The 24,876-nt window shown below is 37.3% G+C and overlaps 3 protein-coding genes across 3 annotated transcripts; all 3 read left to right on the top strand.

Moving 5' to 3' along the window:
• The first annotated feature begins 255 nt into the window (after positions 1-255).
• LOC103962053 (RNA-binding protein 28) lies at positions 256-10,963 on the top strand. Its single transcript, XM_009374716.3, has 19 exons — positions 256-282; positions 545-721; positions 924-984; positions 2,395-2,431; positions 2,904-3,034; positions 3,398-3,490; positions 3,586-3,688; positions 3,777-3,910; positions 6,279-6,418; positions 6,913-6,963; positions 7,043-7,125; positions 7,213-7,267; positions 7,366-7,477; positions 7,828-8,569; positions 8,651-8,864; positions 8,991-9,061; positions 9,518-9,686; positions 9,788-9,917; positions 10,082-10,963. Exons 1-19 carry the CDS (start codon positions 256-258, stop codon positions 10,807-10,809), a joined length of 3,258 nt encoding a protein of 1,085 aa, XP_009372991.2. The 3' UTR covers positions 10,810-10,963.
• Positions 10,964-12,938: 1,975 nt separating this feature from the next.
• LOC103962054 (beta-galactosidase 5) lies at positions 12,939-19,160 on the top strand. The gene is given in 20 exon segments (XM_009374717.3): positions 12,939-13,468; positions 13,610-13,705; positions 13,812-13,924; positions 13,999-14,065; positions 14,174-14,266; positions 14,424-14,567; positions 14,823-14,911; positions 14,990-15,095; positions 15,280-15,367; positions 15,496-15,614; positions 15,983-16,088; positions 16,091-16,146; positions 16,259-16,437; positions 16,535-16,644; positions 16,752-16,861; positions 17,469-17,579; positions 17,666-17,779; positions 17,934-18,136; positions 18,235-18,571; positions 18,692-19,160. Coding segments are annotated over 20 exon segments (2,544 nt in total). The 5' UTR covers positions 12,939-13,288; the 3' UTR covers positions 18,815-19,160.
• Positions 19,161-20,475: 1,315 nt separating this feature from the next.
• LOC103962055 (chromatin remodeling protein SHL) lies at positions 20,476-24,192 on the top strand. Its single transcript, XM_048581086.1, has 5 exons — positions 20,476-20,677; positions 20,785-21,130; positions 22,143-22,211; positions 23,171-23,306; positions 23,912-24,192. Exons 1-5 carry the CDS (start codon positions 20,605-20,607, stop codon positions 23,936-23,938), a joined length of 651 nt encoding a protein of 216 aa, XP_048437043.1. The 5' UTR covers positions 20,476-20,604; the 3' UTR covers positions 23,939-24,192.
• Positions 24,193-24,876: the final 684 nt, after the last annotated feature.

Raw genomic sequence — 24,876 nt, 5'->3', positions numbered from 1 at the left:
CATTTGACTACAAAAATCGTGGTCATCAACCGCTTTACTATAATTCAATAGTTAGTTGGTTTTAACATATTTGGACTGAGCCAAATTAGCTAGAACAATGTGTTATTTTGTCTGCATATAAGTTCAATCTCCATCTCTAATTACAGATAAATTCAAAGTACAATATTATTTATGGATGAAAAATAGTTTCCAAACGGACTTTAAATATGTCATCTAAAGAGTATTACAAAAGACTAATAGTTTTTGTTATGAAATATGAGTGGAGTAATTGTGTTAAGACGAGTATAACACCAATCGTTTTAGAAAGGACATTACTTCACACAAATTTTTAGGATGTAAAACTTCTAACTTCCAAGTTCCTCAGAGAAGAAGCGTTGTAGTATCCTTTCACATACCATAACCAAAAGTACAAGTCCTGCTCTTGTTTTAGGCCCACTTTAATATCCACCCAGTCCAACACCATATTGTTCATGGGCCAGGCCCAAATTTCAACCTCAACCCTCCTTAACCCTCTCTGTCCTTTGTTTCCCTCCTGAGGTTTTAGGTCCAAAAGTCCATAGCTGCTTCCTCCGTTGGTGCACCCTCTCCAGGCAAAACAAAACAGAGATGGGGAAGAAGAAAAGCAAAGGATGGCGATGGCGGCCGACCGAGAACCGAAAGCGAGCACTCCCCCTCCACCATCTTCGTCTCCAACCTCCCCTTTTCTTTCACCAAATCTCAGGTGCTCTTTCTTGTACCCCCACACCCCCAGTTTTGTGTTTTTCTTTCTTCCTTTACTGAAATCGAATCACTCCAATTAGCTAATTTGTTGAATTACAATCTGTTCATACGATTTCTGTTCTAACTGGTGTCAAATTTTAATTTTCTGCTTTGTTTCGTAATGCAAATTTCTTTAATTTGTTTGTTTTTCTTTTGAATTTCAGCTGGAAGAGACGTTCAGCGACATTGGACCGATTAGGCGGTGCTTTTTGGTTATGAAGAAGGGTAAGCCGAAAATGTTGCAAAAAATGGAACTTTACTATTTGATTTTTAGTTCTGACACTGGTGTTTTCGGAGAACTTTTGCTTGTTTCCTGTTGTCTTGTTAATATCTAATTTTTGTAAAGAGGGGGCCAGAGCCCTAAAAGAAACCAAATTAACTAACAGCATATGTACCCCGCCGCCGGGGGGTGGGAGGGGTGTGTTTCTAATGTTTTTGGATAAGTTTTCTGCATCCCATGCTTAGATTTGTGTGGCTTTGTTGGAATGGTAATTATCGGCCCGCGTTGTATCAAAGCCGCACCATCTGCAGAATATACTTCAAGGCAATGAATAAGGCTCAGAGCTCAAGTTTGATTTCTTGACAAACCCCCAATGTAGTAGCACACCCCAAAGTATGATTAGATTTTGCCGTGTTGAATCACCACAACACCATTTTCAGAAAGCAATCCTCCCTTGCTAAAACAAGGTTTTAGAACTGACAACATGTCCACCCTATATAACCCCCTGTAGTATTTGTTAGCACTTCAAAGGAAAAGAAACCCAAAAATAGAAAGGAGATTCTCATACTCATTGGAGATCACTCCTCTCACTATATTCATAGCGGACCCCATCTCTGTGCTCAGAACAGTGTAAATTGAGCCTTATTCAAGTTGGAGAGGGAGATTGGAGGGTCTGCCACCTATTAACATCTCTTCACATACACCCTTCGTGTAGATGTTATGCCGGGAGGTTTTTGTCCTAGAATTAATTGCAGCTAGAAAATTTCCCTAGCTTGAGGTGATATTTGAGTGTTAACTTTATAGGTATGCCCTAGCACTGGAACTATACTTACTTTAAGAGGGCATTATATTCAAATGCTTTTTAGGAAAGAAGAGTCTTAGCCGATCAGTTGTATGGCAAGTTTCCTCCTAATCAGCTTTGACCCTTGCCTTTACGTAAGGATCACAGTGAGTGGCCAACAATAATATAGGAACCTCCATGAGCACAAAGAGCAATTCCTCCCTCATATTGAACTAAAAATCATAACAGTAAATTACCTCGACAAAAAAAAAAAGAAGAAGGAAATCTCTCTTCAACTGCCATTATCAGTTAAAGTAAAATCACTTTGGGTATGAGGTACAAGCATGCTTTAAACAAAAACAGCATGAAACAAGTGAAAGAAGTGATCGAAAAATTATTAGTAAAGTGTGTGTCTTATAAATTATTTGCTATGAGGGATTGTGGAAATGATTGAACACAACAAGAAGAAGCTTGATCAATAACTTGTTTCAAAATGAGATTTCATGTGTCATATGATTTTCATTTCCTAATATTGGTTATCAGCAGATTTTTTATTATTTATTTCGTGGATTTAACCTGGTTTTTAACAGTTAAGTCAAAATATTTCTAATTCGTCTCATTACATTGTTTACAGGGTCAACTGAGCACCGTGGTTTTGGTTTTGTTCAATTGTAAGTCAAGTTCATTGTTTTTCCCATATTATGGATCATTTTTTTTATTGTTATGTTTCCCAAGTTAGTCTAGTTTTTTACTTTGAATTAGAAAATCATGATGGCCACTGGTAGTATTCCTATTCAACTGTAAGTGGTAGGTGTTAGGTCCGACTACCGTAGATGGTGAGTTCAATACCACGTTTTTTCTGTTGTCAAGAATACCACGTTATTATGATGTGCGCATTGTGTGGCCTAGCACAAATCCCCCTACCCCTTAGTATAAAATGTTGTTGTATGAAAAAAATCATGAAGAATAAGATAAAAAATTTTGATTTGAAATTTCTTGACATGTTTTTTAATACTAAAGGGTTTATTCAGGAGTTTTACTTAGGAGATATTGCAGCAATATGAGCCAATGAAATTGAGTTTGTGGTTGCAACTTTTGAACACTTTTTTTTTTTTTTTTTTTGTATTTTGCATCGATTTGTAGTGCTGTCATAGAAGATGCTAATCGTGCTGTTGAGCTAAAGAATGGTTTGTCCATTGGAGGTCGAAAAATTGCAGCTAAACATGCCATGCATCGTGCTCCGCTTGAACAACGAAGGCCAAAGACTAATCAAGGTTCGTATGTACAATTAATCTGAAGAGCACATGAAATGAAAATATCTTATGGTCTGCTTGGTAATGTTTTTGTTTGTAATTAAAAATACAGAAGGAAAAGGTAGAAGAAAGTGATAAGAAAGAAAGATGATAGAGTTGACAAAGAGGGGACTAAAATACAGAGACTTCTTTAGTAAACAAAAACTGAAAATAGTTTTAAATTAATTTACTTGTGCATTCTCCTTCCTCTCTTCTTCACCGCTCACATCTCCCCTTCATTTCTCATTTCTTTTGCATCTTTCCTCTGTTTCCAACAGGTTCTTAATAGTCTTAGCTACTTCTTCTGCAAATTTGGTTTGTTTTCTTACTACCTTTTGGTTTTAGGAATTGACGTGGATGAGACCTTGAAAACAGAAAATGACATTGATAGTGAAAATTCCCAAGGGGAAAAGGATGCTTCAAAATCTCAGGAAAGAGGTCAATAATCTTAACATTTGAATCCTGCTATCACCAAAAAAAAAAAAAAAATTAGCTATTGTAAATTTCACTCATTTTGCTTTAGCTATTTGTAGTTGTTACTTTGGAAAAAAATACAAAGAAACCCGTGAAGACTAGAAAGACCCCAGCACTGAGTAATGATCAAGTGGCAAAAGTGGGTGGTTCGGAAAAGCAGAGGTAGGTAATTTTGAGATAAGAAAGTCAATTGATAGCATCAGTTTCCAGAAATGCGTTTTGATGTACTTAATCTCTTCTTGTTGTGTAGGGTTGCTAGAACTGTCATATTCGGTGGTCTTCTTAATGCTGGTATGGCAGAAGATGTTCATCGCAGAGCTAGGGAGATTGGGGACGTATGTTCCATCACTTATCCTCTTCCCAAAGAAGAGATTGAACAACATGGTAAGGGAATTTTCTTTCATTTTGTTTCTTCCCCTGCCACTACCACCTGCAAGTTTCTTTTAATTTTCAAATTAAATGGGGTTAGTTAGTTTAATATTTTGAGTTGAAACATGAAAATTCTTTTCCTTTGTCATTTTTTTTGTTTAGCCATTGTCGCTGGTGGGTGGGTTGGTTTAATATTATGAGGTGCAAACTGTTTGATTTTGTCAGTGTTTTCTTTGGCTTTTGTTGCTGGAAGTTGTTGTTATGGAGAATAATACTGGCCATTCCTGTAAATTTTTTACTTCGTATATTATGCTGTTCCCAACTTATTGGCATTGCATTCATGTAAACAATTGTTGGTAGTTGTACAACCGTATGTACGTTACACACAAACCTTTGAGACAAGATTCTTTTTGCTGTGTCTCTTTTAAATTTTAATTCATTGGAATGCATGAAGTATGGACAAGCACATGGAAAGTTGCAATATATATATATGCTGTACAATTACTGATGCATGTGTAATTTGTGTGACATACTCAAATGTATTTCTTCATATCCATATGAAGGCTAAACACTAGGATTTCCCAGTTAATGTAGAACACGAGAAACATAGAAAACTCATGCAGACTGAAGAATAAAATATGATTGTTTTGAACCAAAAGGAAGGACGGTCAACAAGCATAACGGAATTCTAGGATGATAAAATAAAGGGTTTTTATCACAAATGGTTCTTTATGTTTTGGCAACTCATTGGTTTAGTCCTTTATGTTTCAGACTCATCAGTTTGGTCCTTCATCTATTGCTTTAGTCAGCAAAATTGTCCCTTCCGTCTACTACCGTTAACAAGTTCGCTGGGTACTGATGTGGCATTTGTCTGGGGCCCACAAAACAAATTAAGACAGACAAAACCAAAATAATATTTTTTTAATAAAAATTTAAAAAAATTAAAACGTTGTGCTTCTGAGGGGAAGAATCTGATGGAGACTTCCATCCCTCATTCATCACAATTCCATATCTATTGTTTCATTCTTCTGTTGATAAAAGACTGCATATTTTTGGGACCATTTGTATATTAACACTGGGTCATACTAGCAATCTAGCATGCGAGAAAGAGACCATCTATAGTTTACTGCTAATTGGTTTGGAGTCCATGATTTTGCTTTTGCTGGAGAAACGCTTGTCCGTGTGTATATGTATACACAGAAATTATAAAGCTTTGTTTGGTTTTTTCTGAACTAAGGAAAAATAAAAAAAGGAAGCCACCTTACTCTCCCTCTCTGCAAACCACGAACCACACCATTCCTAACCCAGATTTCGCCCCATCCGCTTCGCCAGCCAATATACCCCATGTATTGAGAAAGCCTTCATTAATAGGACATTAGAATCGCCCAGATTGACCCGCCCTCTCTCTCCCACTCCCTCCCTCTCCGGCTCTCTTGCCGTCGCCCCCTCCCACCCACTCAGATTTCCCCGTCCCCAACCCACTCCTTCCTCTTCATTTAAATCTGTTTCGGTTTTCAAAATTTTAAGGTATTTTTTAAATTCTATACTATTTTTGAACATTGATTTTTTTTATTTTTTATTTTATATTGAATACATGTGGCATCACATGATTGATTTTGTGGGTCCCATGCCAATGCCACATCAGCACGCTAGTCACTAACAGACCTTTTAACGGAAGTACTTGGCAGGGACAATTTTGATGATCAAAGTAATAGATGAAGGACTAGAGTGATGAGTTTGAAACATAAAGGACCAAAGTGATGAGTTGCCAAAACATAAAGGACCATATGTGATAAAAACCTTAAAATAAAGGAATTATTGGGAATACGAAGACATGCTTATATTCATATGGACAATGATGCATTTGAGGTGTTGATCTTGTCCCCACTCCCTCTGTCATGCTTCTCTCACTCCCTCTATCATGCTTCTCTTAAACATGCTATTCATCAATGTCCTAGATTCCTTTTTCATTTGTCTTTGCCTTTGATTGCTTTTTATTTCTTCATCATTTACAAAAGCCTCAACATAATGTAAATTTTAAAGAGTACCACCATTGTCTCCTTTGTTTTCAGTCTAAATCTGACTTTTCTGTCCCACTCTCCTTTGCATATGACATTTAAATTACAAAATGGATCGGCTCTCTTGATAAACTAACGTTTTAAGTATCTATGATTAAGTATAATTTGCAATTTGGATGACTTGATTTAAATTTACATAATCAATACTCACATGAGAGTTGCAACAAACTACTCTGGGGAAACACTTGATACTTTTAGTTTGGCTGTTGTAGTTGATTACATGCTTTCCTAATTGGAATTTGAAACTTCAATGTTACTAGACAGACAAAAGTTGTTGTGTGCACTCATATGTGGTGGTTTTTCAGGTCTTGTGCAAGATGGATGCAAAATGGATGCTTCATCTGTACTTTATAACAGTGTCAGATCAGCTCATGCTTCTGTTTCTATGTTACACCAAAAAGAAATAAAAGGCGGCATTGTTTGGGCACGTCAGCTGGGTGGGGAGGTAAATTATACATGTACTGCTTACTACAATTTCAAACTGAATTGATCTAGCTTATACATTCCTTAATTGACTTTGAACCAATTCATGGAGTTTCATTGCTTCATTGTTTCAATGCAATTTTGGCTTTGGATTCTTCCCAGTTCAAGTTTAGTTCTATTTAAGCTTGGCTATGGTTCAGTGAAAAATAAAAAAGATGATGCAAGAATGTAATATGTTTTAGCATTATCTGTTAGGGAACTACAGGGATCAGAAATAAAAACAAGTATACGTTATACTAACGTTGATAGGCTCTTACTTTGCAGGTCATGCAAGGACCAAACCAGCATTTAGATTTATAAGAGAGAAAATCCGGATTTTTTTTGTTATTCAAATTAGTCATTTACGTAGCATTATGGGTTGTTACATTAGTGATGTTATTTTTGTTATTCATGTTATTGGTGGTGGTGGTGCTAGTATATTGCTTCTAAACAGCTGGATTCTTTTTGTTCGGTCAGGGTTCCAAGACTCAGAAGTGGAAGCTCATTGTTAGAAATCTTCCTTTCAAGGTTTTTTGCTCACTGTATCTTCATATGACATTTTGTTCGTAGGAGAACTTAAACTGATAGTTTTCTTACACAAACGCAGGCCAAAGAGAATGAAATAAAAGACATGTTTTCACCAGCAGGGTTTGTCTGGGATGTTTTTATTCCACACAATCCTAACACAGGGTATATTACCATTGTCCAGTATTGATTTTCTCAATGATATATCATGTTCTCTATTTCTTCATCCCTGTTTATATTCCTTGTTTGCAGGTTATCTAAAGGTTTTGCATTTGTCAAATTCACAGGCAAACAGGATGCGGAAAATGTACATTGAGATTCATGCTTTACTTTTGGAGTACATAATGAAACCGTGGGTTCTTGTGCTGAGTTACGTGAGCTAACATTTTTCCTTTGCTTTCTCAGGCAATAAAAAAGCTAAATGGACAAATGCTTCATAAAAGATCCATAGCTGTTGACTGGGCTGTTTCGAAGAAGATATATGGTAGTGGCAATAATGCCCTTGCTTCAGCAGATGGTACTTGTTATATTGCTGTAACTTCTTTCTCATTTAGCAACTTTTGTCCTACTGTTTCATGTAGAATCTTGGAGTAATAATCAATAGTATCTGAGTAGTCAACTGATGTTTTGTGTTTTTGTACTTTGTGAAATAGAATGATGATGATACGATGATTCACAGAGTGTCTGATTAATAAAATGCATTTAATTGTTCATAATTTTCGAAAAGATGCCTTTACACTCCTGATTTTGAGTTACTTCGTGATATTCGAAATCTTTTTTATCTTGAACGATTTTATTGATAAATATGTACTTCATTTTTAGTACTTGCTTCTACATTATTGTGATGTTAAAGCTCTGATTTTACAGGACAAGAGGATGAAAGAAATGGGGAAAGTGACAGTAGCAGTGATGATTTTGAGGATGATGCTGGGGATGTCGGTAAAAAGTCCCACCACCATGATGGAGTAGACAATGCTCTAGATGACAACACCGCAGAGAAAAAGGACGTCCCTACTGAAATTAATTTTGAAGAGGAAGCAGACATTGCAAGGAAAGTTCTAAAAAACTTCATCACACCCTCTGGTATAGCAACTCCTGATGATGATTCCACACTGCCCAAAAGGAATAAGGAGTCATCTATTGATATGTCTGTTGACAAGCCTAAGAAATTGTCTTCTGAGACTACAAGAGCATCAGAGATTGATAAGCCTGGAAAGAAAAGCAAAACCACGGCATCAAATCTTATCGATGAATCTGTTGATGAACCTAATAAGTCTAAGAAATTGTCTTCTGAGATTACAAAAGCATCAGAGTTTGATAAGCCTGGAAATAAAAGCAAAACCACGGCATCAAATCTTATTGATGAATCTGTTGATGAGCCTAATAACTCATCTCTTGAGACTGCAAAAGCATCAGACGTTACTGAGCCTGGAAAGTTAAGTACAAGCACGGTACCAAATCTTGAACAGGCGGACGAAGTAGAAGATTTGCATAGAACAATTTTCATAAGCAATCTTCCTTTTGAGATCACTAATGAAGATGTCAAACAAAGGTTTTCTACCTTTGGGAAAGTTGACTCTTTTGTCCCAGTCCTTCATCCAGTCACCAAGTATGTTCTATTTGTAGTTTGATATGATTCCTCCTGCATCCTTTTATGTTTGAAACTACATCTGATATCATGTTGTGGCAGGCGACCCAAAGGATCTGGCTTTCTCAGGTTCAAAACAAAAGATGGAGCCAGTTCTGCCGTTTCAGCTGGGAATGCGGAATCTGGCTCGGGAATTACTCTGAAAGGTAGACAATTAACAGTGTTGCAGGCTTTGGATAAAAAGTCAGCTCATGATAAGGAATTAAATGTGGCCAAGAAAGAGGACCTAGACCACCGCAATCTCTATCTAGCAAAGGTTATTTCTTCTACAAGCCTCCTCCCCCCTTCCTTCTTTATTTTGATTCTACAGTGTTTTGTGTGTGGTAATTATTTGAACGGATTGTCCTGAATGGCTGGCATTTTCTTTCGTCAAAATTAACAGGAAGGTCTTATTCTTGAGGGAACTCCAGCTGCAAAAGGGGTTTCAGCTAGTGATATGTTGAAACGCCAAATGTAAGTTTTGCTTAAATTTTTGTTTGCTTGCATATTGCTTATGCATACTTTGTCCATTGGATGCTTGGAGCACAGTTCAATTGGTTCTCACCTGATTGTCTCCGGACAAAATCTCTGATTAAATTAATACAATATTTTGTAATATCATTTTCCATTTTTGGTCCTTGTAGTAATGTATTTACGTTTTAGTTTCTAACTTTATAGATTTTTTTTTTTTCTTAAAAACCATTTGTACGGGTTTTCTCCTGTTTTATAGTTCTCAGTCCGTATTTAACTTTTTTACATGAATTATAAACCTGGTAAAACTTCCACAAGCTTTAAAAAATCTGGTAATTTGTCAAGAAGTAACATCAGACTCCATAGCTTTTAACAGCGAATGCTGATTATTCTGCTGCTACTTCATGATGTTTCACATTCCTTTGGGTCAGGTTTTAATGATTTTCTGAAACCATGCAGGGCGGAGAGAAGCAAGATGTCGAAGCTTCAATCTCCAAATTTTCACGTTTCCAAGACGAGAATAGTTATAAAAAATTTGCCAAAGTCCATGAATGAAAAGGAACTAAAAAGACTTTGTACTGATGCAGTTACCTCACGAGCTACAAAACAAAAACCTGTTATTCGACAGGTTAATTAGCAGTTAACTTTTGTCTCTATTTGTTATGGTTTTAATCGTTTATTATGTTTTAAGAAACTTTCCCTTATTTATATTTGGCATTGAGCATGCAGATAAAGTTCTTGGAGGATGTGAAGAAAGGAAAGCTTAACACAAAGAATTACTCTCGTGGAGCTGCTTTTGTTGAGTTTACAGAGCATCAGCATGCACTTGTGGCCCTGAGAGTTCTGAACAACAATCCTGGTAAGTTATTTCTTCAGCAGAATTACATAATTCATGTTGACATAAGACACTGGTGATAGTAAATCTTTATACTGGAGTCTCAGTTCCAATCCTGTTATGTTGGGTAATAGATATTGAATGCATTGAATCCATTGTGTTGTAATTCAATGTGATGCAACTTGTAGAAACTTTTGGTCCTGATCATCGCCCAATTGTGGAGTTCGCACTGGATAATGTCCAGAAATTGAAATTACGAAATGCTAAGATTCAAGGGCAGCAGAATGCAGCTCGTCGTAATCCAGGTGTACAGCAAGAGGATGGCTCAAATAGACCAGATGCTGATCCAAGCAAGAAGTTCAACAAACGGAAACAAAGTGTTGAAGAGCAAAGTCTGGATGAATCAGTACCAAATAAAGAAGATGAAGTGGAAAACAGGGTTGGTGATGGAACTGCCACTGATCAATTGAGAGCTTCTAAGAGGCAGAAACAGGGTCCGTTCAGAAAGGAAAAGAAGATCTCATCAACAAAAGTATCAGGAGGCTCAACAGAGAATTCGGAAAGCTCAAAACATGAACCAAACAATCATCAAGATGGCGCGAAGCCTGGTGGTCGTGGGAGATCATTCGGACGTGAATCCATGGCCATTGATGCACAAAAATCAAAATCTGTGGGAAAGGCAAATGTACAACCTCAAAAGAGGAAGCTGCAAGCGCAGAAAGAAGTAGAGGGCGGAGAGAATGAAACGAGGAGAAAAAGGCCAAAGAAAAATAAAGACCCATTAGGGCGGGACGTTGTGGATAAACTCGACGTGCTGATCGAGCAATATAGATCCAAGTACTCACAACGGAGCTCCGCCCAAACTGATGGCGAAAAGCAAGGTTCCAAGAAGCTTAGAAAATGGTTCCAATCATAATTTTTCGTTGATGTTGTAGAATTCCATGATGATAAATCTCTCAAGAGAGTAAACCGTAAAACCAATTGCTGGATATGCAGTTGCTATATATTTTGCTCAGTGTTTAAATTTTGACAATACTGGTTAGCATGAAATTTACATTTTTGTACTCTTAGGTATTTGATTACAGACTTTAATGGAAATTGTGTGCTTTCCGATTCTTTATTTGCAAGTAAACGCAAGAAAAAGTTAAGGAGTGAAATGATTCCGTTCCGACGTTTTAGTAAACAAAACACTACGGTGCTACCAAACAGACCCTTATCAGGCCAACTGTTCAGCTGCTAGGGTTTGACAACTTGCTGTCTACCACTACCTAGTGCAATGATGAGCGATGACAAACAAACAACTCCTAGTGGGAAACCAAGAAAACAGGACATAAGGCTGCATGTAGGGATGGATACCGCGGTTACTCTCTCCGTTAAAACTTAATGGTTTTGGTTAATCGTTTGTGCATGTATGCTCTCGATAATATTACATTTTTGAATTAAAAAAAATCATAGTTTAACAAACGCAGTCCTCATGTGTACAATTACGGAAAGAAAAGACATGAAACACGGACAATTTCAAATAGTTAAGAGCGTTTGACCATGCAATTAAAGTTTTACGCTCAATCAAGCATATGAGATTGCTTGTAAGGAAAATAGGGGCACTTGGGTCCAATTGTCGTTGAGAGGAATGCAGAAAATGCATGCAAAGAGCCAATTTCACTTTTTGTTTTGTCCAAAGAGGCACACTTTCATAGGCAAAAGGGACCAAACCAAGGATCCTATGTCCCAACTTTTTGACTCCAACAAAGTTAATTAACCAAGTTAGGATTAACCACTCCTAATTGACATCAAATATCAATGACACGACTTGCTAACTATTTCAATTTGTTTTCTATTTCTCGACGTTATTATATGAGTTATTATAAACATAATTATATAATTTTTTTTCAGGATTTGGATGGTAAAAGTCACATCAATCATATTAATAATGTACAAGTCACAGATTTATTTTAAAAGCATAATATCATCATTGTTAAACTTCTATCCGGAAAAAATTGAGTTAAAAACTTACTATTAATGAAACGATCCTGTTGCAAGCAAGTTCTTCTTATGAAAATTCAGAATTATTGACCAGAAAAACATTAAGAAGTTTTATTAATATCTTTTTGTTCTTTCTTATGGCAGACGCGGCCATGGCTTTTTGTAGTTTTGGTACTAGAGTTGAGAATCAGATGCCACCTCTACCCTGTCCCATGTGTTTCCTTGAGAGCCACAAGCACTAAAATTAAGATTGGCTTTTGGAGGGAAACAGAACCATTGGATACTAATCTTAAATTAAATTTGGTTTTTGGAGGGAGAATTTATTTTTTGAGATTAGGTTTTCCTTCCTCTTTGTGGAACTAGAGAACGCTGAAAAATATACCCTATCTACTCGAAGTGTTTTCAAAATACAAGTCGGGACACCACGTATCATAATAAAAGTAGAAAAACACAAAAAATTACATGCCATCTACTTATACTACGACACCAATAATGTACTCGGCTCATATTCCGGGTACATAACAAAATGTCTCTATTTGCGCGAAAGAAACATTTTCATTATTTCCTCGGCAATTAAGGACATGTCATGGGATACCTTTTTTTTCTTTAGTATAATGATATATTTTATACTAAAGAAGGAAAGTTCGGTTAAACTATATAATAAGCAATCCAATTTAGTATCAAATTCACCATTCACTAAGATTTCAACCTTAAACCACTTACTTATGATTAAAGAAAAACACTACTAGACCACTATAGTACTTTCTTGTTTTCTTTCGCGAAAGAAACATCTTCATGATTTCCCTTGTAATGGACATATCATGGGTATTTTTTTTTAGTACAATGATATATTTTACATTAAAGAGAAGTTACACAATGGGTAATTTAATTTGGTATCGAATTTGTTACCCACGAAATTCAAACTTCAAATCTCTGACTTACAAGTTAATGATGAATATTACTAGACTGTAATTTTGAATAACATTATCAGGTACTTTTAAAATATCCCAAAATTATTGTTTCGTTACAATTTCCAGCATGCAGCCATTAGCAGAACACAGATGGGTTGTGTCCTCCAGTCCGGTCCATATCACACCCATTGCGCTCCATACATTTTTTGCCCAAACGCATTTTGTTGTATTTTTCCTTCAAGTTAAGACCTTCACCTTTTGCTGCTTCCTTCCAACAGGTTACAGATTTCCTGCCTTTCATTTTTTCCTTGTATTTTCATGTTAAATTTCAACTTTTGAGCCAAATGTCACTGTGAATCTCTACAGTAGTAATGTCATACCAGACAAACTGAAGTGACCACATTTCAATTTTCCACTCTCCCATTATTTCCCATATTTTAGATTTCTCTCTCTCTCTCTCTCTCTCTCACTCTATCTCTCTAGGAAGTGGGAAGAAGAAGAATGAGGGCTAATAGCTCAGCTTTGAGCTGGGTTCTGCTCTGCTGCTGCATAGTGTGGTCTTCTGTGTATGTTGAGGTGACAAAGTGCAATGTTGTGTATGATAGGAAGGCTCTTGTCATTGATGGGCAGAGGAGACTTCTCTTCTCTGGCTCCATTCACTATCCCAGAAGTACTCCTGAGGTACCATTTTCCCCATCTAAATTAAAGCCTACTTTTTTTTTGTTTTTTTAAAATGTTAAACTATTTTCCTGACCAAATGTGATTTCTTTTGCAAAATTTTGATGACCGTATTGCTAATTGGACATGATAAGTGAAATGCAGATGTGGGAAGGTCTTATACAGAAGGCCAAAGATGGTGGCTTGGATGCCATCGACACCTATGTCTTCTGGAATCTTCATGAACCTTCTCCTGGCAATGTATTCATTGTTTTTATTTCACTTAATTTCTTACATTTCTCTGAATTTTGTGCATATTATCCCTTTCTCTGTTTGATACGTTGTTCTTACAATTTTTGGGTTTTAGTATAATTTCGAGGGGAGGAACGATTTGGTTCGGTTCATAAAGACGGTTCACAAGGCAGGGCTCTATGTTCATCTTCGGATTGGTCCTTATATTTGTTCAGAATGGAATTTTGGGTAATGATCATTTTTCCTCAGCAGTTTTTCGTTTCGTCGATGAATTTCTTTTTGAATATTTCTATTTTCTTTAGGGGGTTTCCAGTTTGGCTGAAGTTTGTTCCAGGCATTAGCTTCAGAACAGATAATGAGCCTTTTAAGGTCTGTTTTTTTTACGAAGGACGGATATGTAATTTGAAAACTTGAAGTTTTCGGTCAATTGTCTGAATTAATCATCGATTAATGTTTTGCTTATTTTTGGTGTTGCAGTCAGCAATGCAAAAATTTACACAGAAAGTTGTCCAATTGATGAAGAACGAAAAGTTGTTTGAGTCACAAGGTGGCCCCATTATCCTTTCTCAGGTAACTTCTGCCACTATTTTTTACTACTGTATAACATTTCAGTCAGCTTAATTTTGAGCACATCTATGTACTAGGTTACCACTTGACACTGTTTTCGGTTTGGATAGCTGAGCACACTGATGATTCGTAACACTAATTTAATTTACTTTTTGTTCAGATTGAGAACGAATACGAGCCAGAAAGCAAGGCGTTTGGGGCTTCTGGTTATGCATATATGACCTGGGCTGCAAAGATGGCTGTTGGAATGGGTACCGGGGTCCCATGGGTAATGTGCAAGGAAGATGATGCCCCTGACCCAGTGGTAAGCGAAATGTCTTTGCCCCACTCTATGCATACTTCTCTGAACAAGTCAATAAGTCACATTCAGTTATCATTCCCGTCTCCTTTATTTACCCATCAAACTCTATTTTCTACTAGGAAATTTAAGCATCCGACGATTTGCATTTATATTAGCCAATTATGGCTAATTAACCACTGGCAACGAAGTGAATCTATGCTTAAGTTAGAGTTGCTAACAAGTCTAATTTATTTTGGATTGTTTGAATGCTGCTGACAGATAAACACTTGCAATGGTTTTTATTGCGATTATTTTTCTCCCAACAAACCATACAAACCCACTATGTGGACTGAAGCATGGAGTGGCTGGTAAGTTCTACATTGACCTTTGCTCTCAGAACTGCAGCTTGAGAAGTAGTAGATTTACGTTGTCCTGTCTTCTTAAAGGTTCACAGAATTTGGTGGCCCAATTTACCAGCGGCCTGTTGAAGATTTGGCATTTGCAGTTGCCAGATTCATCCAAAAAGGAGGCTCCTTCATAAATTATTACATGGTCAGTCAATCCCTTTGCCGTCTGTATGCTTTGAGATAGAAGACAAACATTAAAGTATGAAAACTTCTTATACAAAACATTCTGCAATCCAATGATACCTTATTTCTGTCAATGTAAATCCGATATATATAATGCATTATCATATAGTACATCACTCCCAGAGGTAACTAATCATTGCATGCAGTACCATGGAGGGACCAACTTTGGAAGAACTGCTGGAGGCCCTTTTATAACTACCAGCTATGACTATGATGCTCCCATCGACGAATACGGTGAGAAAATTGAACCCATTCGGCAGTGACTTTCCAAATTCATAATCTTTCTTCAGATGTACGTCGTGATGTGTAAATAGTACTAGACTACTAATTTGCAGTCTTCTAACTCATAACTGATTTTATAGGCTTGATCAGGCAACCTAAGTATGGCCACTTAAAGGAACTCCATAAGGCTGTCAAGCTATGTGAGTTAGCTCTGCTGAATGCGGATCCTACTGTCACAACCTTAGGGAGCTACGAACAGGTTTGTCTGCTTCTCTGAGAGCGTGTAAGTAAGAATGTCATTTACTCTGAATTTCTGCAGTAGAAATCAGTAGAGTTTCAAAACGTCTTATACGTTAGTTAAACAAGTAATCACACATGAAAAAAAAAAAAAAAAAGTAATCTATCTAATGGTCAAAGGGATTCTGTGTTAATGAGGCCATGCCATATTGAATACCACCTCCTTTGAGAAGCTATGAACTAAGCTTAAGAATGTCGTTCTGGTGGTTTTCAAAAGGAAGTCTTCCTTGAAGATTTGTACAAAATCAATTTCAACCAGATTGATGTTTTGGAAACTTTGAACATATGGAAGTTGATGCTTGTTTCTAACCAGATTGACTCAAATTCCAGGCACATGTATTCTCTTCCAAGTCAGGAGGCTGTGCAGCTTTTCTCTCAAATTTCAATACAAAGTCAGCTACAAAAGTGACTTTCAATAACATGAACTTTCACCTCCCCCCTGGTCCATCAGCATCCTTCCAGATTGCAAAAATGTTGCATTCAACACTGCCCGAGTGAGTTACATAAACGAAAGTAACTTTGGAATGCTTTTTTACTGGTTTTGTTCCACTTTAGTATAGTGTATACGCAGAAATGATAAGCAGGGAGCCATGCATTCTGTTGCAGGTGGGAGTTCAGACATCCCAAACACAACTTTTGCGCACTAACTCTGAGTTGCACTCGTGGGGAATCTTCAATGAAGATGTTTCTTCAGTGGCTGGTGATACTACAATCACGGTCACTGGCCTCCTAGATCAGTTGAACATCACAAGAGACTCCAGTGATTATTTGTGGTACACAACCAGGTGAAATAAAACCACTAAAATGTTTTATACCCAAAATATCTTCTAACATGTATATCCCTTTGTTAAAACTAAACTATCAATAACTTGATGCTTATAGTGTTGACATAGATCCATCAGAATCATTTCTGGGCGGAGGTCAGCATCCCAGTCTAACTGTGCAGTCAGCTGGAGATGCTGTGCATGTCTTCATAAATGACCAGCTCTCAGGTAAACTGTTGATCAGCTTGTGCTGAGAGAAGTACACCAGCTAGTTATGATCTAATGGAATACCTATTGGAGTCTGATTAAAAGATGTATATGTTCTATAACGATAGGATCGGCTTCTGGGACAAGGGAACACAGAAGATTTACTTTTACAGGAAATGTCAACCTGCATGCTGGACTGAATAAAATTTCACTTCTCAGTATAGCTGTTGGATTGGCGGTTAGTTCCTTAATTTCTATTTTCGCTAACATCCAATGCTTTGATATACAAAAGAAAATTTATTGTTGGCTATTATGTTTCGAATTTCTATATTTTCTTTAAAAATTGTGATGATTATTGTATCCTTCATTACAATAAGGAATTAGCCATGGAATGTGAGAGACATATGACTATGAGGTTTCATCATTGCGATGTAATTGTTCAGAGTGAGAACCCCACATTGGGGAAAGAGGGGACAATGCATGTGCTTATAAATAGTTGTGCTACTCCCCATATGTCCAATTGGTTGATGGTGGAACCTCAACTTCTTAGTAATTGAGTCAAAGGGAACATCAGAAGCACAACGAAATTCGGGTAGTTCAAACTTGTATTAGTTTTTGAGTTCGTATTTCTAGTTTTGCATCTCTGTAATACGTGTATGGTTTACATACAGCATTATCTATCTTGTGCAATCTATTTTGTGATTGGTCTGTGTAAAGCTTGCGTTGTCGTTTAGGTTTTGCTTACATTGATCTCTCTCTCTCTCTCTCTCTCTCTCTCTCTGTTTTTAAACCAAATCCAAAGTTGAACTTTTAACTGAACTATTTTCTGCTTGATGTTGTTGAAGAATAATGGTCCTCACTTTGAGACACGGAACACAGGAGTGCTGGGACCAGTTGCTCTACATGGACTAGACCATGGAACGAGAGATTTATCTTGGCAGAAATGGTCATATCAGGTCGGTCTTTAATCTCTACTTCCACTTAATTCCAGTGACTCGTGTACTTGAGGAAGGCCAACTTATTCTTTTGTTTCTTTATACAGGTTGGGCTAAAAGGTGAAGCCGCGAATCTGGATTCTCCAAATTCCATTTCAGCTGTGGATTGGCTGACAGGGTCCTTAGTGGCACAAAAGCAACAGCCACTGACATGGTATAAGGTATGGAAATGTAACTTCCAACGTTGAAGCTTGACCAAATGTTTTACTCTTATTTCATATGGTTCTATCTAAGAACTGAATGTTGGTTGGAGGGTGAATTGGAGTTTGTTCGGCCTCCTACTGCAACGTGGTTTAACAGTTGTTGAATGCGTAGGCATATTTTGATGAACCAAATGGAGATGAGCCCTTGGCTTTGGACATGGGTAGTATGGGGAAGGGTCAAGTATGGATCAACGGGCAGAGCATCGGAAGATACTGGACTATTTACGCTGATGGCGATTGCAGTGCATGCACATATTCTGGTACATTCAGGCCTAAGAAATGCCAATTTGGTTGTCAGCATCCAACTCAACAATGGTACCAACTTCATTCACGGTTTAGGGTTCAGTAAATCCATGCAGAAAACACAGTAAGAACCACTTCAAGAACTGAACTTTAATTCTGTCATGCCTCAGGTACCATGTTCCTCGCTCTTGGCTGAAGCCGTCTAAGAACCTCTTGGTAGTATTTGAGGAGATTGGTGGTGATGTATCAAAGGTTGCTCTTGTGAAAAAATCAGTGACGAGTGTTTGTGCCGAGGTCTCTGAAAATCACCCACGCATTACAAATTGGCACACTGAGAGCCATGGCCAAACGGAAGTGCAACAGAAGCCTGAAATTAGCCTACACTGTACAGATGGACACTCCATTTCTGCTATTAAATTTTCAAGCTTTGGAACTCCATCCGGAAGCTGTGGGAAATTTCAGCACGGCACCTGTCACGCTCCAAACTCAAATGCTGTCCTGCAGAAGGTACTTCTCAGATATTGCTCCTAATTTACTGCAGTAAAGAGTTATAAGTTTTCCAATCAACTCATAGAGATGTCAAAGTTTCAACGTAATCGAGATTTTGGTGATGTTTTATCTTGACAGGAGTGCCTAGGTAAGCAGAAGTGTTCATTGACCATATCAAACACCAACTTCGGCGCGGACCCTTGTCCAAGCAAACTAAAAAAGTTATCTGTGGAAGCTGTTTGTTCCCCTATAAGCACTTGAACTGCCCTAACCGCTGAACGAAGAGAAAAACTGCCAGAACCAAATTCAAGGGTTCAAGACCGAACTTGGGAAAAATTTAATGCCATACGAAAATTGGATTAGGCAGCAGCAGAGCAGTGTTTTAGCATCAAAATATAGAATGTCACATTTGGTGTATGGAAATGTAAAGGTATTGTCTACGGAAGTAGGCATGGAATGCTGATCTTTTCATACAACTGAAAGGAAGCTTCTCAATCACAAAGCTTCCCAGTTGAAGTTTCGATTCAGATTGAGGATGACAGGAGAAATTCGTATTCAACTTGACTTTAAGGAAAATGATAAACACGCACACTGGTTTATTGTCAGTATAAGCACCACCATATTTTGACAAATGGTCTTACGACATTTTGGAGATTCTAATTTTATCAACGTCATGTTGGAGCAATATTAGAAAATATGAAAACAACACAAGAATTCCAATCACAATAATCATAAGGAAAATCACAACATCAATAGTATACAAGATTAATATAAACAATGAGAGATAAACTTAGAAAAACTGACAAACTTGAAGATTGAAGCTTGCATAAATGCAATGTTCTAAAGACAGAATTTCGCCCCTACTCTTGTACTTATAGTTAAGTAGGTGTCCATCTCATGATTCAACAATCTATAATTCGAAGTCAAAGCACTTCAATTTTCGGACTCTGGCGAATTTTATATATTCTTTACTTTCAAGACACAACTCGGAAGATATTTAATAACGAGAGAGACAATAAAGTCTTGGGGACTAAACTCTACTCTTTATTATTTAGACGACTGAGATGGTTGAGTTTATATAGAACTCAAGCCACCCCTTTTGAAACATTGTGACTGCTGCCTAAATTCCAACGAATAAATGCAACTCATGAATTTGAATACAACTATAACACTTGACTCTTATTTTTCATTCAAACAAAAATTAAATATTATAATATATAATTTCCAACACGTCATGTGCATTAACTTCACACATATGGTTAGTGGGCTATTAGCATATGAGGTGTTAACAACTTTCTCACTCAAACATTTTTGTTTTACTTTTTCGGCTCTACTTCACATCTTACAATGTTGTTTGATGATTAGAACCGTCTACTTTATTGATTAACCTTTAAAGATTAACTCTACAAAAATAAACCAAATAAAATCGTTGTCAAAATTTCAATGTTTAAGTGAGACTTGTCTATTTATTGGAAGACTGTTGGATGATCGAATTATTTCAAATTTGACTAATTATTTTCTTACAAAATAAGATGTAAGCCGAAAAGATTATACAAGGAGGTCCAAACGAACAAGTTGCTGAAATCCTACTCCACAATATGGGTATCAAGTATCAACTCATCTAGTACAAATATATGGTCTACATTTCACGAAAATTTTACGGTGCTTTGGAGCAAAGGATGCTTCAATCTTTTTAACCTTTAAATCTTGACTTTTAATTAAAATTTAACAGTTAGAAATTCTGAAATATTTAATACTCCGAAACACTATAAAAAATTCCTGAAAACTTCAAGTCCGACCTCACAATTCCAACTGGGGAAGTCACAACAATTTCATGTTAAAAAACAGTCAACAAAGGAACCCGAGTCAATACGTAGAAGAAAAAGTCCCCTCCAATAAAGGAGCTATTATCCTCTCTGCATGCGTCCATGCTATGCCCCTACAATCCAACCCCTCGTACGAAGGAACTAACCCCCCACGTTTCTTCTTCCGAATTCCACATTCCAATTCTGCGTGTCTGGTTCGGGCGATGAGCTTCTAGAATCTCCGCCATGGCCAAACCCAAAGCTCCGAGACGAACGCTGGACTCCTACACCGTCAAACCCATCAACAAAACCATCAGAGGTACACCACTTCCACTACTCACTACTCGGAATTCAGTTCCCTATTTCTAAAAATTCAAAATTCGATTCGTATTCTCTGTAAATTTGATTTCTGTGTTTGTGGGGCAGCCGGTGACTGCGTCCTGATGCGGCCGTCGGAGCCGGGGAAGCCGTCGTACGTGGCGAAGATCGAGCGCATCGAGGCCGACAGCCGCGGCTCCAACGTCAAGGTCCACGTCCAGTGGTACTATCGGCCGGAGGAGTCGCTTGGCGGCCGGAGGCAGTTTCACGGCTCCAAAGAGGTCTTTCTCTCCGATCACCACGATGTTCAGAGCGCCGACACCATCGAGGCCAAGTGTACGGTCCACACCTTCAAGAGCTACACCAAGCTTGACGCTGTTGGAAACGACGATTTCTTCTGTCGTTTTGAGTATAATTCCTCCACTGGGGCTTTCAATCCCGACCGTGTTGCCGTGTATGTTTATTCTTCTTTTGCTTCAAATTGGTTGAATTGGAATGGAGATTGAGTTGTCAGTTCTTCAACTTTTCTTGTTATTTGGTGTTTAGTATTGATTTCGTGCTTCAATTGATATGATTTGGTTGGTTTCTATTGTTTTTAGAGTGCATTAAATATAAAAGCAATGAACTTTCGCTCACTCTTCATTGTTACTTCCATCATATATTGTAGTAGTCTCTGGAAACTTTAAGAAATACGTAAAACTATGGCCCGTTTGATAACAATTTTAACTGAAAACTTGTTTGATTGTGAAAACTTAAAACTGCTCGGCGAAGGGCCATAGAAGTGCGCTTTTAAAGCGCATGAATCAGACTCTGAATTGAAGGTCACAGGGGCTATGAGACCCAATTAAGCGTACGAATTAGTGCTGGAAGCCCTAGTAGTAAGCATAAACTTTAAAGTAGCCCCAAGCTTGTTCATAAGTACAAGATAACCAAGATGAATGGTAGTCCAAAATTTGAATACTCAAAACAGTAGCTTTTAGTTTTTTTTATGAAAACTGAAAACAGTTACCATGCAAGTTTTCAGTAGTAAAAACAAAATCGAAAACTGAAAATGAAATGGTTGGCAAACGGCCTCTAGAACTAAAAGCTCAAAACTTTTCTTCATTGATTTAAGTTTTATGCATCTTCATCTGGTCCTTCACCCTTAATTCTCAGTTTCCTATCCTTCTCGTTATCAACGTAGCTTGACTTTCAAGATTTCGTTTTCACTCTTTATCTTATATAGGTTATACTAATATTTGAGTTTGATGAAATCATAACCGAAACATATTTTAAGCCTTGAGCTTAAGTGTCCAATTTTTTATTAGTTATATAAGTTTCCCACAATTTTTGTTTTTGCTCATGGCTGTTAAGTTGTCAGCCTTTCTATTTGATCTTTGTGAACAAGCTCAAGTTGTTGCCACATTGGGTTTTGGAATGACTGATATCAAAATGCCTCTTTTTGGGTTTCTGATGTTACGTGGCAGGTATTGCAAATGTGAGATGCCTTACAACCCGGATGACCTCATGGTTCAGTGTGAAGGTTGTAGTGATTGGTAAGTTAAATGTTTAAGTTATTTAGTTGTTTGTGCGCTCCCCACGCTAATGCCTCACGGAGGGTGGATTGGATTCTTATCATAAAGTTGAAAAGTTGGTCCTTCGTCTGAATATTTCTCTTATCTCTTGATAGATTTTATTTATCATGTTTTAATTTACACATGCATTTAGTTGCTAACCAGGTGCACACTGAAACTTGGCTGTTCCCTTTTACTAGATCTCGAAGACTATGACTTTGTACTTCTTATATATTTCAGACGGACCTTTCTGGAGTGTAACAGATTTTCTGGGGTATAAATTGCCTCTAAATGCTGGAGGGGAAATTGTTGTGAAATTGAAGATGGATGGATTATAAATTTAATTTTAAAGTAACTGTTATTCATAACTTGAGGGGAAATTAGGGGAAGTAATTGGTTAGTTCATGGAACTGTGTTCATACACTACTACAGGTTAGCATTCAAATATACATAGTTAACGTGCCATACCATAATGTTAGTTATTACGAGGAACTTCTTGAATGTGAATCAGCTAGACATTTTGTTTATTTGTGCACCAGACGAAGTCTCATGGTGTTGCTCCCTCTAAAGAAGTATACCGTTTAGAGGAACTATTTTTAGATGGAATGTTTTGCTTTACCCTTTTTCGGTATGCATATATCTCTGATCTTTGTCCCAAATGCTAACATGGAATAAGCATGAAGCATACTGACAAGTGTATAACCTTATGCTGGTCTGCCTTGAGCATGTGGTGTGTTGCTGAGCCATTGCTTTCCGCAGCTTCTGAGGTTGACACTTGAGGGGCTATTGCTTGAAAATAGTGAAAACAAAGGCATCGAAGCACGGATGCCTAGTCTTTTCTTAAGTGATATGCTTTTTGTCTATTTTCACTTGTACTTTCTTCCCCTTGCCAATCCTTTTATAATACAGATGCAATATTCAATTTACTTCACTTGATTCAGGTTTCATCCTGCTTGTATAGACATGAATATACAGGAAGCCAAAAGACTAGATCACTTTTTCTGTGAAGGCTGCTCTTCCGAGGGTCAAAAGAAATTGCAGAATTCCCATACTGCTTCCAGACACCCTGATACAAAGGTACATTCGGATAAAATTTGAAGTTAGGTTTACCATTATCATTCTTGGTTGCATGTGGGGTTGTGGACTCAATTTGAATTGCGTGTCCTCTGGTAATTGACACGTTATTGGACATGTTTCGGATTTCTTTATCTATTATTAAATGACTCGAAGACACATAGGGGCTTGTGATGAATATATACTCTCAGTTTTGAGACCAGATTAAGTTGAATAGAAAGAACAGAAAAGGGTGTTAAAAGAAACCATACATTGAATAGAAAGAAACTTATTACAAATTTCCAGGACTATTGGTAGTAGGCATCATTGGTCAGACTTCATGAATATCTTACAGTTGGCGGTGAGGCAATGACATAAAAAAGCAAATATACTATGTGTTCATTAAGTTGTCCGACTTTATATGAATTTTAAAGCGTATAATTTGTTATGAGAACGACTAGTATTTGGAGATGTAGGTAATTTAATGGTTTGTTTGAAGCTTGATTTTGTCAAGACTCAAGAAAAAACAACCAAGGCAGTGTTTATCATTGATAGTTGTTGGTCTCTAGCATCTCTTTGAAGTCAATGGCCACAAAGTATTCTTGAATTTCATTCATGTTGTCTTTCAGGTGGATACAAAACGGCGTCGGAGGTGATATTGTATATACAAGTCAATCTGATAAACTAGAGGTTGTGGCCTTCTGATCATTGGTAGGGCTTAAGCAAGCACGGAGACGGGAGACATGTCTTGCATCACAAATTGTGTATCTATGAGTTAATTGGAAGACGAAAACTAGCTTGAAAACCTTTATATGTAATTAAGTAGATCCTCTATCTATTTAAGGTCGAGGACGTGTATGTATGTATGTATGTAGTTATGGAATGTAGAAATGTGAATATTCCGAACGCATTTATTCCCCTGTTGGATCTTCCTACTTAGGTCTAGCATCGACAAGTTTGGACACTATATATTTCACTGTTCCTGCGTTGCAGAAATCATCTCAAGACACTGGAGTACAATCATCAGCCATGGATGATCTGTATCCAACCAACATGAAAGATAATACTCGTAAAGAAAATGTAACTTTGTCAACTGGATCACTACTGTAAAGGTACCACGAGGAAAACATGTATTACTTGTCACGATCTTGCAATCACTGGCAAAGCAATATTATAAATTACCCACAAGGCTAAAACACATGTCGAGCTTTCTTCTCATAGTCTTTTATCAAGTACACAGACCACAAGAAGCTCAAAATACCACCATCTCAAATTTAAATTAGAGTCACTTCTGAGGTCCTAGTACCTTAATAAAAGCCATTAGCACTAAATAACAGTCAGGGTGTGTTGGATGTTTTTTGTTGAATGAAATATTCATAGTGCTTCTCTGTTTCAGTTGCTTGCCTTAATAAAAGCCATTATCTTCTAGTTGTTTACGTTGTAGGCTGGTACTAGAGACAAAGCTTTGGAGTTTTCAGGTATCTTCTCGCACTAGAAGATAATGAACCCTACATTTTAGTTTGCATTTTATTTTATTTTGTTTCTGTCCGCTGTGCCCTCTATTAGAAATGAGTAAGAGACCAAAAGAGATTGC

The sequence above is a fragment of a genome, unplaced genomic scaffold, assembly GCF_019419815.1.
Source record: "Pyrus x bretschneideri cultivar Hongxiangsu unplaced genomic scaffold, Pyrus_bretschneideri_v1 Contig16, whole genome shotgun sequence".
Classification (NCBI taxonomy): Eukaryota; Viridiplantae; Streptophyta; class Magnoliopsida; order Rosales; family Rosaceae; genus Pyrus; species Pyrus x bretschneideri.
The sequence above is the reverse complement of the archived record's forward strand: the minus strand, read 5'-3'. Positions and strand labels throughout refer to the sequence as shown.

Bases quoted from the DNA above. Each gene is read 5' to 3' on its own strand.
- LOC103962053 (XM_009374716.3), top strand. From the start codon at position 256: ATGAGTGGAGTAATTGTGTTAAGACGA. The intron at 985-2,394 runs GTAAGCCGAAAA...CATTGTTTACAG, and splicing joins CTTTTTGGTTATGAAGAAGG to GGTCAACTGAGCACCGTGGT. The intron at 8,865-8,990 runs GTTATTTCTTCT...CAAAATTAACAG, and splicing joins GCAATCTCTATCTAGCAAAG to GAAGGTCTTATTCTTGAGGG.
- LOC103962055 (XM_048581086.1), top strand. From the start codon at position 20,605: ATGGCCAAACCCAAAGCTCCGAGACGAACGCTGGACTCCTACACCGTC. The intron at 21,131-22,142 runs GTATGTTTATTC...GTTACGTGGCAG, and splicing joins AATCCCGACCGTGTTGCCGT to GTATTGCAAATGTGAGATGC. The intron at 22,212-23,170 runs GTAAGTTAAATG...CACTTGATTCAG, and splicing joins TGTGAAGGTTGTAGTGATTG to GTTTCATCCTGCTTGTATAG.